General features: G+C 38.1%; 1 protein-coding gene across 2 annotated transcripts in view; it reads right to left on the bottom strand.

Moving 5' to 3' along the window:
- Positions 1-15,458, bottom strand: part of LOC107741594 (inositol monophosphatase 3-like) — a 19,788-nt gene extending 4,330 nt beyond the window's left edge. Inside the window, exons 1-4 of one of the 2 annotated variants that reach the window (XM_016554343.1) lie at positions 15,306-15,458; positions 2,690-2,849; positions 2,340-2,435; positions 1,760-1,921 (exon numbers count right to left, since the gene is read on the bottom strand). In XM_016554343.1, coding sequence (XP_016409829.1) covers positions 1,760-1,921; positions 2,340-2,435; positions 2,690-2,849; positions 15,306-15,320 — 433 coding nt within the window. In that variant the 5' untranslated portion in view covers positions 15,321-15,458. The remainder of the gene's footprint in view (positions 1-1,759; positions 1,922-2,339; positions 2,436-2,689; positions 2,850-15,305) is intronic. The other variant, XM_016554344.1, reaches the window with a different exon arrangement.
- Positions 15,459-15,821: the final 363 nt, after the last annotated feature.

The raw sequence follows: 15,821 nt of genomic DNA, 5'->3' as shown, positions 1-15,821 counted from the left end.
AAACCTGATGAAAGTGCTCTAGTTATTGGCGATTCTATTGTACGGAACGTGAAAATAGAGACACCAGCCAACATAGTCCAATGTTTACCTGGGAGCCAGAGCACCTGACATCTTGGCAAATGTAAAAGTGCTGGCTAATGCTAAACGTAAATTTAGTAAGATTGTTATTCACGCTGGCGCTACTGATGTTCGACTTTGCCAGTCGGAGATCACTAAAAATAACATTAAAGAGGTGTGTGAACTTGCAAGGAAAAGAGATGGTCTTCATCCCTCCTGGGGTGGTGCCGCTCTTCTCTCTAGAAATATGGCACATAGTCTTAGAGTTTGCACCTGACTAACTGGGGCCCAGGTCAGGAAGCAGACAGACTGGCTATCGATATAAAAAACTGCATGACGAGTAATTTCTTACTGCTAAATTCTGAAAAAACAGAGGTGTTCATTATCGGACCTAAAACCTCCGCATGTAATAACCTATAACACTGTCTAACACTTGATGGCTGCTCTGTTAATTCTTCGTCATCAGTTAGGAACCTAGGTGTGCTATTTGATAGCAATCTTTCCTTTGAAAGCCACGTTTCTAGCATTTGTAAAACTGCATTTTTCTATCTCAAAAATATATCTAAATTACGACCTATGCCCTCAATGTAAAATGCAGAAATGTTAATTAATGCGTTCATGACCTCAAGGTTAGATTATTGTAATGCTTTATTGGGTGGTTGTTCTGCACGCTTCCATGCTCCAAAATGCAGCAGCTAGAGTTCTTACTAGAACCAGGAAGTATGACCAGATTAGCCCAGTTCTGTCAACACTGCACGGCTCCCTATTAAACATCGTATAGATTTTAAAATCTTGCTTATTACTTATAAAGCCCTGAATGGTTTAGCACCTCAGCATTTCATTAATTAGGGCAACCGGAAGCGGGAACACTTCTCATAACACCCGATGTACTTGCTACATCGTTAGAAGAATGGCATCTACGCTAATATTAGTCTGTTTCTTTCTTATTCCGAGGTCACCGTAGCCACCAGATCCAGTCTGTATCCAGATCAGATGGTCACTGCAGTCACCTGGATCCAGTACGTATCCAGCCCAGATGGTGGATCAGCACCTAGGAGATGACCTCGACAGCCCTGAATGTCAGTGGAGATCAGGACAACTAGATGTGCCCCAGAGACAGATCCCCAGTGTGACTTGATTGCACATATACTATTTAAACTGAACTGAGCTGGATGATGACATCACTGAATTCAATGATGAACTGCCTTTAACTGAAAATTGAGTGTTTACTATTGTCATTTTGCATTATTGACACACTATTTTCCTATCTAATGCTGTAAAGTTGCTTTGACACAATCTGTATTGTTAAAAGCGCTATATAAATAAAGGTGACTTGACTGGGCTTGTCTTATAGATTTTGATAATTGAACGAATCATTTTGCATGTGATGGCTCACACAATGAAAGAACATTTAGAAGTTGTGAAGAGTTTGACAATTTCACAGTGAATTAACTCATCAGTTTTGAATAACAGGCCATGTGCATTTAGTTATTGTGCAAATTTTAGACAGTTGCACTTACTCATTTGCACACATGCCAAAACACACACAATTTGCTTAAATAAGAAATTCAAATCTTGATGTGAAAAAGAAACTTATTGTTTTGAGAAAAAAAACTCTCATTTGAGAATTGAGCCAAAGTGATTGAGAAAAACTGTGAAACATTTTTTTTTTCAAAAAAGGATGATTTACAGAATGCAGTACCTGCACCCCCTGCTGGTATAATTTCCGTATTGTTGCCAAAGGCCACCTGAACAAAGCTCTTCACCTTGCCTGAGTGTGAGCGTGAAACAATCACCTTAGGAACGTTTGTGTTGTAGGAAGCACGAGGTGCCACATTGGATCCCTCTCCAACAAAACCCCATGCTGAGGATGAGAACACACGTTTGAGCACAACAATGTGAATTCATTAAAAACAGAAGGTCAGAACAGAACAGTGCAAGTATAATGACCATTACTGCCTCATAGATAATAGTGAACCATTATAATTGTCATTAAAGACACTAGAAATCATAATAGTAACTGGCTAATTTAAAGTCTCATATTAATATATTGTTAATGCACTTAATCATTACACATTGGTAATGTTAATCATTAAACACTGTAATTCCTCTCAAAGAATCACAAATTTGTTGTTGCCAATAATTTACAAAATATTTGCAAAAAATTAACTGAAAACCACAAATCATTTATTCCTCTGAACGTCACTACACTCCCAAAATGCCTCCTGGATCCAAAGCCACCTGCTAATCTGGTTTTGCATATAAACCTCAAAATAACACACCTGTGTACCCAGTGAAGGGTTTGTGAATCACGCCTATAACAGGATCCCCGTCCACAGCCACACACACCATAGTGGTGACATACTTCTGGAGATTTTCTGTTGAAAGCACAAACAGGATTTATATCCTGGTACAGCACCTTTGCACTGAAGAAACATAAAACTGTTCCTCATACTATAACAGCAGAACTTACAAAATAAAACTACAAATTAAAAAAAAATGCAACTCAAACAAAGATAACCTACATAAATAATGTGATTCAAGAAATTCTATTTCTTCCTGCTTCTTTCCTGAAATGCTTGCAGTTAAAAAGGGAACTAATTTACATTAGGAATAAAGAGTTGCACCAGACCTGTGTATTCCTGAGTGGCATCCAGTGGATCAATCCAAACTGTGATCCTTTCTGCAGGAACCTCCTTCACCCCTGAGATCTTTCCCAGAATTTCTTCAGGGATGATGCGTGTCCACACAGTGGCCTCACCCTCGGCATTAGCATGTTCTTCTGAGTTCACCTGCAAACAGAGCAAAGGAAACCACACTTTGAGAACATTTACGCAGCGGTTTCTGTTACTTCCCCTGAATTTAGGGGTTAAAAACCGAAAAAGTAATAGATGGACAACCAAAACCACACATCTTTTGGATTACCCATGACATCATAGAATAAAGACTCTTTGAAATTCCTTGAACACACCAATGAAGAATGAGACAGCCTCTGACTGAACAACATCATCACAAATGATCACTCTTACTGTAACTACAATATTTTTGTGGGATCTTTTACTCTTGGCAAAACATACAACAGGGTCATTCCGTGTCAAATCAAACAAATTTTAGAAAATTCCCGTTCAAATTTTTCATTTTGTCAATATTTTTTTTTCTGAAAAAGATAAACATGTATAGTGATGAAAGCCAAAATACTAAATGTCATGGATGTATATTTACTGAGCAATCCACAATTTTGTAGAATATGGAAGCATATGGGTAGCAAAATTCATTTTGAAATGTAATATGCAAAATGACAATGCAATATGTAAAATAGCAATGTATTTCTGTATTTAAATTTACATTTTCCTATACATATGTTCAACATTTAGTGCAAAATGAAAATGAAAATTGAATTGTATAATTTACATTTGCCATTTCCTACACTAGTTTTAATATGTAAATTAAAAACATTTTAATGCTTTTAAGTTGCAAAATTAAAATGAAATTGTATTTCCCAAATTGATGAGATATGTTTAACATGTCCATGCAAAAACTGTAGCAAAATTATCATTTAAATGCCAATTTTCCTAAATGCATTTAGACTTACGGGTAGGACACATGGGATTGCATTTTCATCGTGATACCGCGTGATAATTGTAGCAAAATGCAGTGTGAATTTCAAAATGCACTCTGAGCCAAATGTGCAGCAAAATGGTAGCAAAAATGGTGATTTAAATGTCTTTTATTTTTCTTAAATGCATTGACACTAGTGATGGACGCATTCGAAACACTGCTTCACGAAGCTTCGAAACATTTGTGACTCTTTTGTTTCGAATCAGTGTTTCGGAGCGCGTATCAAACCAGTTCACAGCCAGGTCACGTGATTTTAGCAAACGAAGCTTTGTTACGTCACACTGTTTCGAAACTCCGATGGTTCACCACTAGAGGGTGTTGATCTCAAAGTGAACCCATGAACCACTTCAGGTCATAGACTGTAAAAAAAGATGGATGACGCGTCTCCACTTCCTACCACTATAGAAAAGTTAAGCCAAAGAATCTCAGTATGGCCACTGCCATCTTGAGTAAATGACGTCATTTGGAGCCAGAGTCTGCGCAGTAGAGATTCGTTTGGAGCCAGAGTCTGCACAGTAGTGTCGTGAGGTGGAGCTGCGGTATCAAACTCCGACCCAAACTCCCGCAGACCCAATCAACATTACGACAAGCCCGTTTTTATAGCCTCAAATTACTAGCTAAAAACAAACTTATCACAAAAACGAAGAATTGAACATATATCAGCGTGATATCAACTACTTTAAAAGACCAAAACCATCTTTCGGAAAATAGACCCTTTTCACAGTGACGTCAGCTAACTTCCGCTTTCCCGCAAAGCAGTGTATCTGTACTTCCATTATACCTTTACACCAGAGACTTCTCTGGAAAATGTGAAAAAACTTGAAATATGAAAGGCGTTAGTTAAAAGTTCAGACTAATAATGTTAATGTACTTACAGTCGGGTTCTTTTGCGAACGTTTTCTGCATCTGCTTTAGATGGGTGGCTTGCTTGCCGCAACTGCTTGCTTTCAGATTTGTATGACAACGATTATGTGTCCACACAAAATACATCCTTGAAACCTTCTCACTTATTTCGGTTTGTCATTCCTTGGATAATTTGTGAGTACACTTGGTAAATTAAATTCCCCGTATAGTTCGGCAATAAAAAGACAATGTGATTTTGTTTTTATTTACTATGGGAAAATGACATGGACACAAGTCATATTTTTTATATTAAATCTTTTTACTACACATGACAAAGAACTTGGACTTCTACAATTACTTAAATTCCTCCATTCAATTTCGCTTTAACTACATGTATACTGTGTTTTTACTTTGTGAATTATTATTGATTAATATGATAGACCATATTTTATTTTCGTTATAGGCTATGCAATGTGATCTTTAAAAAAACAGCTATAACCTACGTTTTATATTTATTTACACAAATGCTGTTATCTGTTTTTAACTGTAAAAGCTTTTTATATAAACTTAATACATTTAATATTTCTGAATTACATTAAATAATAAAATGTAAAATTATAGACCCCATTTTATTGATATTTAAAGCTGCAGTCCGTAAGTTTTGCCTCTTTGTCGCCATCTCTGTTTGAAAACCTGGAATTGCAGCTGTGTACATGTAAATGTCTAAAACGTTTGTTTATTTGAGAAATATATCTAACCAACTTCATCTAACTGCAATAAAGACAGCAAACAGTGCGCGAGAGTCGCGGGAATCAGTGACTGCAGTGCTCCGTTTTCAACTCCTCCCTCGAATTCATGCGGCAAATCTCGCCGATCGGCATTCGGTAAGTTCGTTTGAGATGCCAGACGCCTCTACCTGAATGAGGACGAGAATAGACAGCAGCAGTCATCCTCTAATATATTTTACGAATACGTATTTGTGGCAGTTGTACAAGCGTCTGGGTGAACTCCATGATGGTAGCAATAGCGCTTTACTATGCTGGCGGGAGGAAAGAATACCCTGCTTCGCGTCAGAACAGAAGTTGTGTGACGTCATGTGAAAAGGGCCTATTGTATTGGCCTATTTTAAGATATGTCAGTGCAAGCTGTGTTCAGTTAAAACAGCTCAAACATGCATTTTAGTCTGAGACCAGGCTCAAGCCTTGTCTGTGAAACCGAGACAATGAGTTACCAAAATCTCACTCCACCCAGGCAACCCAAGTTTGCAAGCCTGACAAAAGTACATCAAACAACAAACAGCATGTTACAAATACTTACCATATTAATCTGAGCTGTATTTGCCCATTTTGTTGGTAATTTTCCTCCCTTGCCTTTCTCTTCTCATCCATCTTGCTCAAATCTGTTGATTGGCGCGAAGCTATGGTTAATGGCGCCACCCCATCGTCCTCGTTGAGTAATGACATGGTTTGGATTTTTATTACTGTAATTCCACCTCTAAACCCTACGTGAAGCTCGTTTGAGATGCCAGACGCCTCTACCTGAATGAGGACGAGAATAGACAGCAGCAGTCATCCTCTAATATATTTTACGAATACGTATTTGTGGCAGTTGTACAAGCGTCTGGGTGAACTCCATGATGGTAGCAATAGCGCTTTACTATGCTGGCGGAAGTAAGAATACCCTGCTTCGCGTCAGAACAGAAGTTGTGTGACGTCATGTGAAAAGGGCCTATTGTATTGGAAGTGTAATTTATTTTGGGACTTATCAAGTCCCATTCGTTTACATGGAGAGGGCGGGGTTTATGACCTGTACTGCAGTCAACCACCAGGGGGCGATCAAAGAGCCTGCAGCTTCACTTTTCAGGACGTATGAGGCACACCCGCTACTGGTTGCCCAGTTAATCATGTGACATGAAAACCCATGAAATTGTACTATAAAAAACAAAGAATTCAGGGCCAGATGTCGTGGGTTAAACAAAAGATAACTTCCCTTTAACACAGGTGGCTATATAGTTTAAAAAATGTGTGAAAACATTCAGTACTTTCAACCAACAAATCACATCATACCTTAAAAATAACTAAATGAGCTTACGATAGAATTAAATCCACCTCCTTCTCCTGACTGATAACATTACTCTTGCCTGCTGGTTTTTATAGACAACTCTAATGAAAACACTTAATTAATTAAATAATTACATAAATCAATGAATTCATTAAATAATTAATTTAGTTCATTGTGTGTTAAGGGTTTGATTATACTTAAATAAAACACATAACACAAGCACTAATATTTAATAGTATTTAAGTCTTTACTATTTATTTTAAAAAATTATATTTCTAAAAAAATATTTCCATTTGTTTTGTAAGTTTGGTCTGAGTTCTTGATGCTTTTACAACGTTTTCACCAGCAGGTGTCGCCAGCATGTGCTGTTTCAAGTGCTTTGAAACACCAAATAATTTTTCAAAGCAACTGATTCAATACTTCGAAAAGCTTAATTTCTCCCATCACTAATTGACACTTACACTTAAGAGGTTTGAATTGAATTTTCATTAAATACCCTGCGATCAGTATAGACTAGTCAATGTGGATTTGAAAATGCATTCCGAGCCGATCACGCCCCCAACCTGTCAATCATTATATAAAGGCGGGGCTCGGCAACAAGACGCACAATAGGTCAATATTTCACATTAACCAAACGCTTTTCACCTGCCTCAACATCTCTCACTGTTTTACACTCCGATTGATGCACATAAGCAAACAGACAGTGCAATTCTACATTTACTTGCCACCTTACATCGTGGCTACACCGGACGCGACAGTTGTCGTGTCACATCGTGCCGCATCCAGTGTAGACAGCATCGCTGATTATAATGGGTTCAATACTGTCGTTTGTCACGCCGCTCGCATCTGGTGTAGACACGGTGTTGCCTTCCTCTCTTCAGATCCCTCAGTCTGTTTACAGTCCGGTTGATGCCCGTGACCATACAGAAAACGCTGCTACTCCTGCCTGCCCCAGATGACACTTCACCAGTCCGATCTAGACGCAGCTGTCACAGAACATGCCACAGCCAAAGTGAGATAACTTAATATTAAAAATCACGGGCATCAATCGCGGAGTCCGCTGGCTGTAAAAAGTGAGAGCACTTGTGGCAGGCGCGTGACGTTTAGGTGCCACAGAAAACGTGCTATGTTACGGATTAAAAGAGAGGAATAAAATATAATGTAAGGTGGTAAATAAGCGTAGAATTTGCTTACGTGCATCACTCCGCGTGCAGAGTGAACTGAGGTGCGACACACCTGTAATGCTTAGGTGCTCGGGGACATGCGATCCATTATAGGAGATAAATAAAGTATGGTAGCAAATAGGTAAAAGTGTAGAATTGCACTGTCTGTTTGCTTATGTGCATCAATCGGAGTGTAAAACAATGAGAGATGTTGAGGCAGGTGAAAAGCGTTTGGTTAATGGGATATATTTACATCTATTGTGCATCTTGTTGCTGAGCCCCACCTTTATATAATGATTGACAGGTTGGAGGCGTGATCGGCTCGGAATGCATTTTCGAATCCACATCGACTTAGGGTGCTTTCACACCTGGCTCGTTGTTTCGGAACCTGGTGCTGAGCACGTCTTCGCCATTCAAAATCGAAGCGCAATTTTTCATTTTATAATGCTTTCTTATTGTTCTTCTTCCTAGTAGGTGCATTTTAAAAATGTTTTCCTGATGAATCCTGGACTCCTGCTCAAAATGATAAATTAATATAAGGACAGCTACAAAAAAAAAAACCTGTTCCATCCTGACTGATGACAGCCGTGACAGCTAAGTAGAATCCCGGAAAATAAACCGTGGAACTTTGACCAATGAGAGAACAGTTACCTCGCGCGTGACTTGTATTAAAAAATGTGGTCCATTTAGAAACTTTGCTATGTGAAAGCCAACTCCACGAACCGTACCCGAGTCCGCTTAAAAAGGGTGGTCTGGGGTACGGTTCAAGTGAAGTCCGGAACGGTTCGCTGCTGATGTGAACGCAATCGTACCAAATCACTGAAGTGAACCGCTATTAATGACGTATTATTTTATAAAAATGTGTGTTTGTGTGTGTTTCACTCACTTTCTTGACGAGCGTGACTGACGCGCTGCAAGCAGAGAGCTGTATATCTCATTTCTGTTCACCTTCAGAGTACTTTAGAGCATTTGCAGTACATTCGTAAGGCAGACGTAAGTGCCGTTATGTACTGAAGCTTTGGAAACAAAACCAACGGTTCAAAAACATAAATATAAAATTGAAGAGAGCCTTGCTACGCATTTTGCTGTTTTCTCCTGCGCCATCGTTACTAAGCAATGGGGTAAACAGCTGCTGGCTTGATGACGCAAACGAACCGCGGTTCGGACCCAAATAATATAATGTGAACACAGTCCAGCGGGGGCAGGGGGAGGGGGGAGCAATCGAACTCGGGTTCGGACCAAGCAATCGAACTAAGTGTGAAAGCACCTTAAACTACATTACTGCGGGGTATTTAATGAAAATGCAATTGAAACGTCTTAAGTGTAAGTGTCAATGCATTTAAGAAAAATAAAAGACATTTAAATCACCATTTTGCTACCCTTTTGCTGCACATTTGGCTCAGAATGCATTTTGAAATACACACATTATCACGCGGTATCACGATAAAAAAGCAATGTGTCCTACCCGTAAGTCTAAATGCATTTAGGAAAAATGCCTTTTAAATTACAATTTTGCTACAGTTTTTGCTTGGACATGTTAAACATATCTAATCAATTTGGGTAATACAATTTCATTTTAATTTTTCAACTTATAAAACATTAAAATATGTTTTTAATTTAAATATTAAAGCTAGTGTAGGAAATGGCAAATGTAAATTATATAATTGAATTTTCATTTTCATTTTGCACTAAATGTTGCACATATGTATGGGAAAATGTAAATTTAAATAAAGAAATACATTGCCATTTTACATATTGCATTGTCATTTTGCATATTACATTTCAAAATTAATTTTGCTGCCCATATGCTTCCACAGTAGAAGGGTGTTAAAATTACAATTTTCACCTGAGAATCGGAGCCAAATTGCAGGAGGGTAAAAAACAACTTGAGAAATATGGCAGCGTATGCTTTTTCCATTTTTTGAATGGTCAACATTGACATATAATGCTATATACAGGTGCATCTCAATAAATTAGAATGTCGTGGAAAAGTTCATTTATTTCAGTAATAAATAAGTAGTTTAAGTCTTTGGTTCTTATGATTGTGATGATTTTGGCTTACATTTAACAAAAACCCACCAATTCACTATACTTTCCAGAAGGCCAACAATTCACTAAAAATGTTTTTTTTATTGGTCTTATGGAGTATTCTAATTTGTTGAGATAGTGAGTTGGTGGGTTTTTGTTAAATGTGAGCCAAAATCATCACAAAAGAAAGAACCAAAGACTTAAACTACTTCAGTCTGTGTGCATTGAATTTATTTATACACGAGTTTCACAATTTGAGTTGAATTACTGAAATAAATGAACTTTTCCACGACATTCTAATTTATTGAGATGCACCTGTGTATATATATATATATATTGATAAGAAAACATTTTACTATCAGACATATCAATCTCTGTGTAAAAATAATATAATCATGCTGCCATATTTCTAAACTCATTTTAACCGTCCTGTAATTTGGCTCCGAATCTCTGGTGAAAACTGTAATTTTGAGCCCCCTGCCCCCCTCAGTAAATATTCATCCATGGCATTTAATATTTTGGCTTTCGGTCCGTGTACATTTGTGTCCATTCGTTTTTCGTTTTTTAACCATGACGAAAAAGAAGAAGAAAAAAAAAACGGTTATTGTATTTTTAAATGCTATGCTGAAAACCAGAATTGAAATTAGAATCGTACACACAAAATGCTGCCCGAAAAAGTAAAATATTGACTTATTTTCAGATTTTTGTTAATGAATTTTTGCACTTTTAATAAACATTTGAAAAATGTACAAATTAATATAGAAAAATGTCGATTTTAACAAGTTTTCTTTGGCCAAATTTAGTAATGCTTCTCCCGCACGTTCAGATGAGAACTAGAGCCGTCTTTGGAACAATGCAAAGACTTAAAACAAATATGATTTTTAAAATAGACATTGCAGAATCCTGGGAAATCTATCATCATGAAATTATATATTGGGATATAATTTTGTCATAACTTTGTGTGCTATATGGGTACGTTATTGGAGAGGACCATGCATGGTCGCTCAATGCACGTACAGTAGGCTACATTGTGTTAGAGTGCTACACACGGTTTAATATATGGGGTAAATATATATAGGCTAATATAGAAATATATAAAGTTATAATCTCTAGATACAGGCAGGCCCGGTTCTTGAATCAATTCACTGAGGGTGCTTCTGAAATCAATGAGGGTGCTCTAGCCTTATACATTTTGACATATTTTTGCCCTGTTCACTGATAGTGCCATCCGCATAATGCTGCGTTTAGACTATACAGGGCTCTAGACTCATTCTTCCCACTGGTCCCTCTTTTGCAACTTTCTCAGTTGGTCGCTGGTTGTTGTTTTTTTTTTTTGCTACAACATGGCATTAATCAATGCATGCTGATGAAATTTTATCATAGTTTATAGTTATATGGTAACGAGTGTTCAACATTCAACCCGTTCTTTTTCATCAGTATTATTTGTGATTTTAATTTTGTGAACGGGAATTCCTCTTTTGCTGTATTATAAGCCGGACCTTGGACGCTTTCACTTCGAATTCGCGATCTTGGTGTCACATTTTACAAGAAAAGATAATTGTCTGTTTTGCTTATATCTATACACCTTTCACTTTATAAGACTAAAACAAAAGATTGATTCATTGTTAAGTTATAATCTCCAGATACAGGCAGGCCCGGTTCCTGAATTAAATCACTGAGGGTGCTTCTGAAATCAATGAGGGTGCTCTAGCCTTATACATTTTGACATATTTTTGCCCTGTTCACTGATAGTGCCATCCGCATAATGCTGCGTTTAGACTATACAGGGCTCTAGACTCATTCTTCCCACTGGTCCCTCTTTTGCAACTTTCTCAGTTGGTCGCAGGTTGTTGTTTTTTTTTTTTGCTACAACATGGCATTAATCAATGCATGCTGATGAAATTTTATCATAGTTTATAGTTATATGGTAACGAGTGTTCAACATTCAACCCGTTCTTTTTCATCAGTATTATTTGTGATTTTAATTTTGTGAACGGGAATTCCTCTTTTGCTGTATTATAAGCCGGACCTTGGACGCTTTCACTTCGAATTCGCGATCTTGGTGTCACATTTTACAAGAAAAGATAATTGTCTGTTTTGCTTATATCTATACACCTTTCACTTTATAAGACTAAAACAAAAGATTGATTCATTGTTATTTTTAATTAAAAAGCACAACAACAATAAAACAATAGGCTATAATGACAATCTAGCTTACATAATGTTTATTAACAAAAACAAATAAGATGAGGCATGGCTCCACATGCTATATTATATACTGACTAATAAATTACAGAATGTTTAGCAAACAGTGAGGAATCAAATAAATAAAAAACAAAAAAATTAAAGAAAGCCTCCATAGGGTAACGTGAGGTAAACAGCAAAGATAACAAGCTTTTTAAAACTAAAACAAAAAGAAAAGTGAAACTAAACTGGCTGTCGGTGACAGGACTTGCATGTGTTTTTTTTCCCACAAGAATACCAACATGTTCACCTTCTTGGTTTATAAAGCGGTCTTTTATTTTATTTTAGTGTGAAAACCAAATCCGTTGCCTTCCATAATTTCCTCAATATCCTTTGCATTTGTGCTGACACGGCAAGTATAAACCAGGCTCTACACCTGAAGCATTCGCACTGAAAGCGCCTCTCTTCACGTGATCAGTGAAATCAGACTCCGGCTACAGTGTGCCTCGCTGTATGCAGCAGACGCATTGAAGCAGGGCAGACCATGCACTCGCACAAATGCGACCACGTCAAATTTGAACATTTCATTCCCTCTAGCACTCCCGTAGAACTTGCCCAGGATCTATTTGCAAAGAAATATGTAATGAGTATTTCATAGGCTACATGTTTTTAGGCGTGAAAAATTATTAAGATCATAAATATATTGACATCAGCATCAGCAGCGCGAGAGACGCTAAAAAAGGTAGAAATTAAATTTTGCATTGTATACGTCAAAAAACAAGCTTTATATAATTTTTACGATTTTTCATGAATTACGAATTTTGAATAATGAAAATTAGTTTGTGTCTGCTTATTCTATTCATCAGTGTTTGAACCATTAAAGAAGAAACCGCAAGTAGTCAATACAATTCACAGACTGTCAAGATTGATTTATGACCCTTGATTTATGGCTTTGACCTTTTGACCTTTCCCCTCCCTCCCACGTAGCCCACCCACGTCGCGACCATTTACCTTTTGACCTTCCCCCTCCCCCCCACGTAGCCCACCCACGTCGCGACCACCCTGCATTGTTTGACCCCGTGACCTGTTAGATATCCAGATGTGACCTTCGCCTTCTGGGGGGGGAGAAATATGTTTGTCCAATGTTGTCCGATGTCATAAATGAAATCCTGATGAATGTTTTTGTGCTTTTATGGTCCGTTCCCACATCCGGTCTGTCATCTGACGCCCACATGTCCAGGGAGGAATCCGGCTGCATTCCGTGGTATGCTAAAATAAATAGATCTCAGGCATTTCTGTTGAAAATCAGAAAAGAGCTGTGAAATACATATCGGTTTTAAGGTCGAAATCAGAAATAAGTAACCAGTTTTAAACATATCCCAATATGTTCGCCCACACACATATAATCTGATGACTGTATAAAAAGGATTTAAATAACAGGACCAAAAAATGAATTGAAAATAAAACAGTAAATAAAGGAATGGTTTAAAATATAAATCCCTTACATTTTCCAAAAAGAGCTGGAGCAAACACATCTTTATTTCAAACGTACCTCAAATGAGATGCTCACAAAATGTGCTTAATTTGACTTTAAAAATTAAATCCTGCTTGGAGCTACACTCATGTCTCTCTCACACTGAAATTGGAAAAGTACTTCCAACTCCCCCTCTCTCTCTCACACACATACACACAGGCATTCTGATAAATTGAAATAAAAATGTTTAGCTTATAGTCCAGGTGATATGTGAAAATAATGTTCACTTTTTCATAAAAGCATGAAACTTGGTACACTTGTGTAGTTTGCGGCCCTAAACATTTTCAGAAATGGAGCCATTGCAAAAACACCTTGTGGTTGCCATGGCGACCATTTTACTTTCCGCCATAACCAAATTATGTATTTTGTGTCATAGCTCCTGAACCAAACATGATAACACAGAAAAGGTGATGTCTACCCCTATGTTTTGATGGTCACGGATTACAATGATACCATATACAAAAACATAAACTGTACAGGTTAAGAGTTAATGGTGAAATCAGCAATGTGAGAAGGAAATCACTAGGGGTGGGGGGAAAAAATCAATACAGCATAGTATCGCGATATTTTCCGCGGCAATACTGTATCGATACACGGACGCCAAGTATCGATCTTTTATTATATTTTTATTTGACGTAGATTTATTTGGTAGAATAAAATCAATTTCTTTACAATCCACTAGATGGTGGTGTTGAGTTTTTTTCTGGTGAGGTCAGCTGGGTCACCTTCAGCATGCAGTAAGTTAGTAAAATAAAGTTATCAGGAAAGCCCCGTCCGCTTTAAATCGGATGTATGGACTTACTTCGGATTTGTAAACAAGGAGGGGATGTAAGTAGGGATGCACCGAAAATATAGGCTACATATAATAATAATAATATATATGGCGCGCCGCGTCGCGTCCCGCCCGGCAGTGTTCAGCGCGCATGTTTCACTCTCCTCGTCACTGCGCGATTTGATGCTCCGCTCAATATTCAGATCTATGAATGTGCGTTCCGGTCGTGTACCGCTCATGCTCATCGGAAAAGCAAAGTCCACTCAAATAACGCGCTGACAGGAAATTTCTATGCAGTATAGGCCTGCTTGTTCCGGTTTGCAGTAGCGCTACTGTGCTGTAACATGGTGTAGGCTAGTTCAGCTGTACTGGGCAACGCTGCTAAAATAATGCTACCTTCAGTGACGCTATGCTCTGCTATGCTATGGCCTGCTCATATGCTCTGATAATAATAGCTTTGTAGGACTATACTGTAACGGTGGTGGCCGCCCTAGCATAGATAAGCTCTATTAAAGGAAATGTTCGGGCGCCAGTCAGGATTAATCATGACAAAATTTAAATTAACCCAGGATAGCAAAAACAAAAACCACCTGTTACAATATTTAAAAAAACAACAGTCAAATGAAAACTTACAGTCAAGGGAAGATTTATTCCACATTGTCCATGAGAGGAAAAAACTTGTTTGATAGGCAAAAAAAAAACAAGCAAAAAAAACAGTTCAGCACTTCGGTTCAATTTCAAGTTTGAAATCCGTGCAAGATTGCGTCACGCTAATTCAAGTTCCCAACACAGGCAGATTCGCGTCCACAATCATAAATTGTCCATAGAAAAAGAGAAAAAAGAAACATCAAACATTTTGTTCATTTCATAGTTAAAGAAAAACATCAAACATTAATCTTAAAGCAAAATAACCATTAAACAACCATTAAACAACTATGTAAATACAATAAGCACATCGAATGTGCGGAAGTGAATGTTGTGCGAGTGCGTGCGTGTGTAGTAGTGAATGAATGAGTGTGTGTAATGGCGGCTTAGAAGAACTGACCAAGTTTGCAGTCATGAAGGAACTGGAGAGTGGTGCGGGTTTTGTCAGACACCCGGACAGGTGGATGAGCAGCCGTCACTTGTCTTCAGAACAGCTTTACTAAAAGCAGACGATCTTGACGTGCACCGCTTAAAAAGTCACGTGAAACTCTGTGACGCACCAGACATCGATCACAAGAAGTAACAGTTCGACAAGTGGCAGTCTTTCCACTTCACACGGTAATCCCCTCAATCACTCTCACTACTGCAAACCTTACTGATGAAGCAATCTTTCTCAGGTACGACGCGCTTCCTTATATCCTCCTTCCTTCCGCTGTTAATTGAAACACTCCACCCCAAATCACGCAAAGTGAAAGTAAAAGGATTTCGGTGGCACGGATTTTCCGCATTGCCACACTCTCCTTCCCTGGAAGAAAACAACCTCCTCCGCTGTTGGATAGCATGGTTTGAGGTTGCACACGTGTGCGGTGCGGACGTCCTCTCCGGTTTCTTCCAATGCTATCTGATAATTCAACGG

Source organism: Sinocyclocheilus rhinocerous, unplaced genomic scaffold (genome assembly GCF_001515625.1).
Source record: "Sinocyclocheilus rhinocerous isolate Xijiao unplaced genomic scaffold, SAMN03320098_v1.1 scaffold3603, whole genome shotgun sequence".
In the NCBI taxonomy this organism is placed as follows: Eukaryota; Metazoa; Chordata; class Actinopteri; order Cypriniformes; family Cyprinidae; genus Sinocyclocheilus; species Sinocyclocheilus rhinocerous.
The sequence above is the reverse complement of the archived record's forward strand: the minus strand, read 5'-3'. Positions and strand labels throughout refer to the sequence as shown.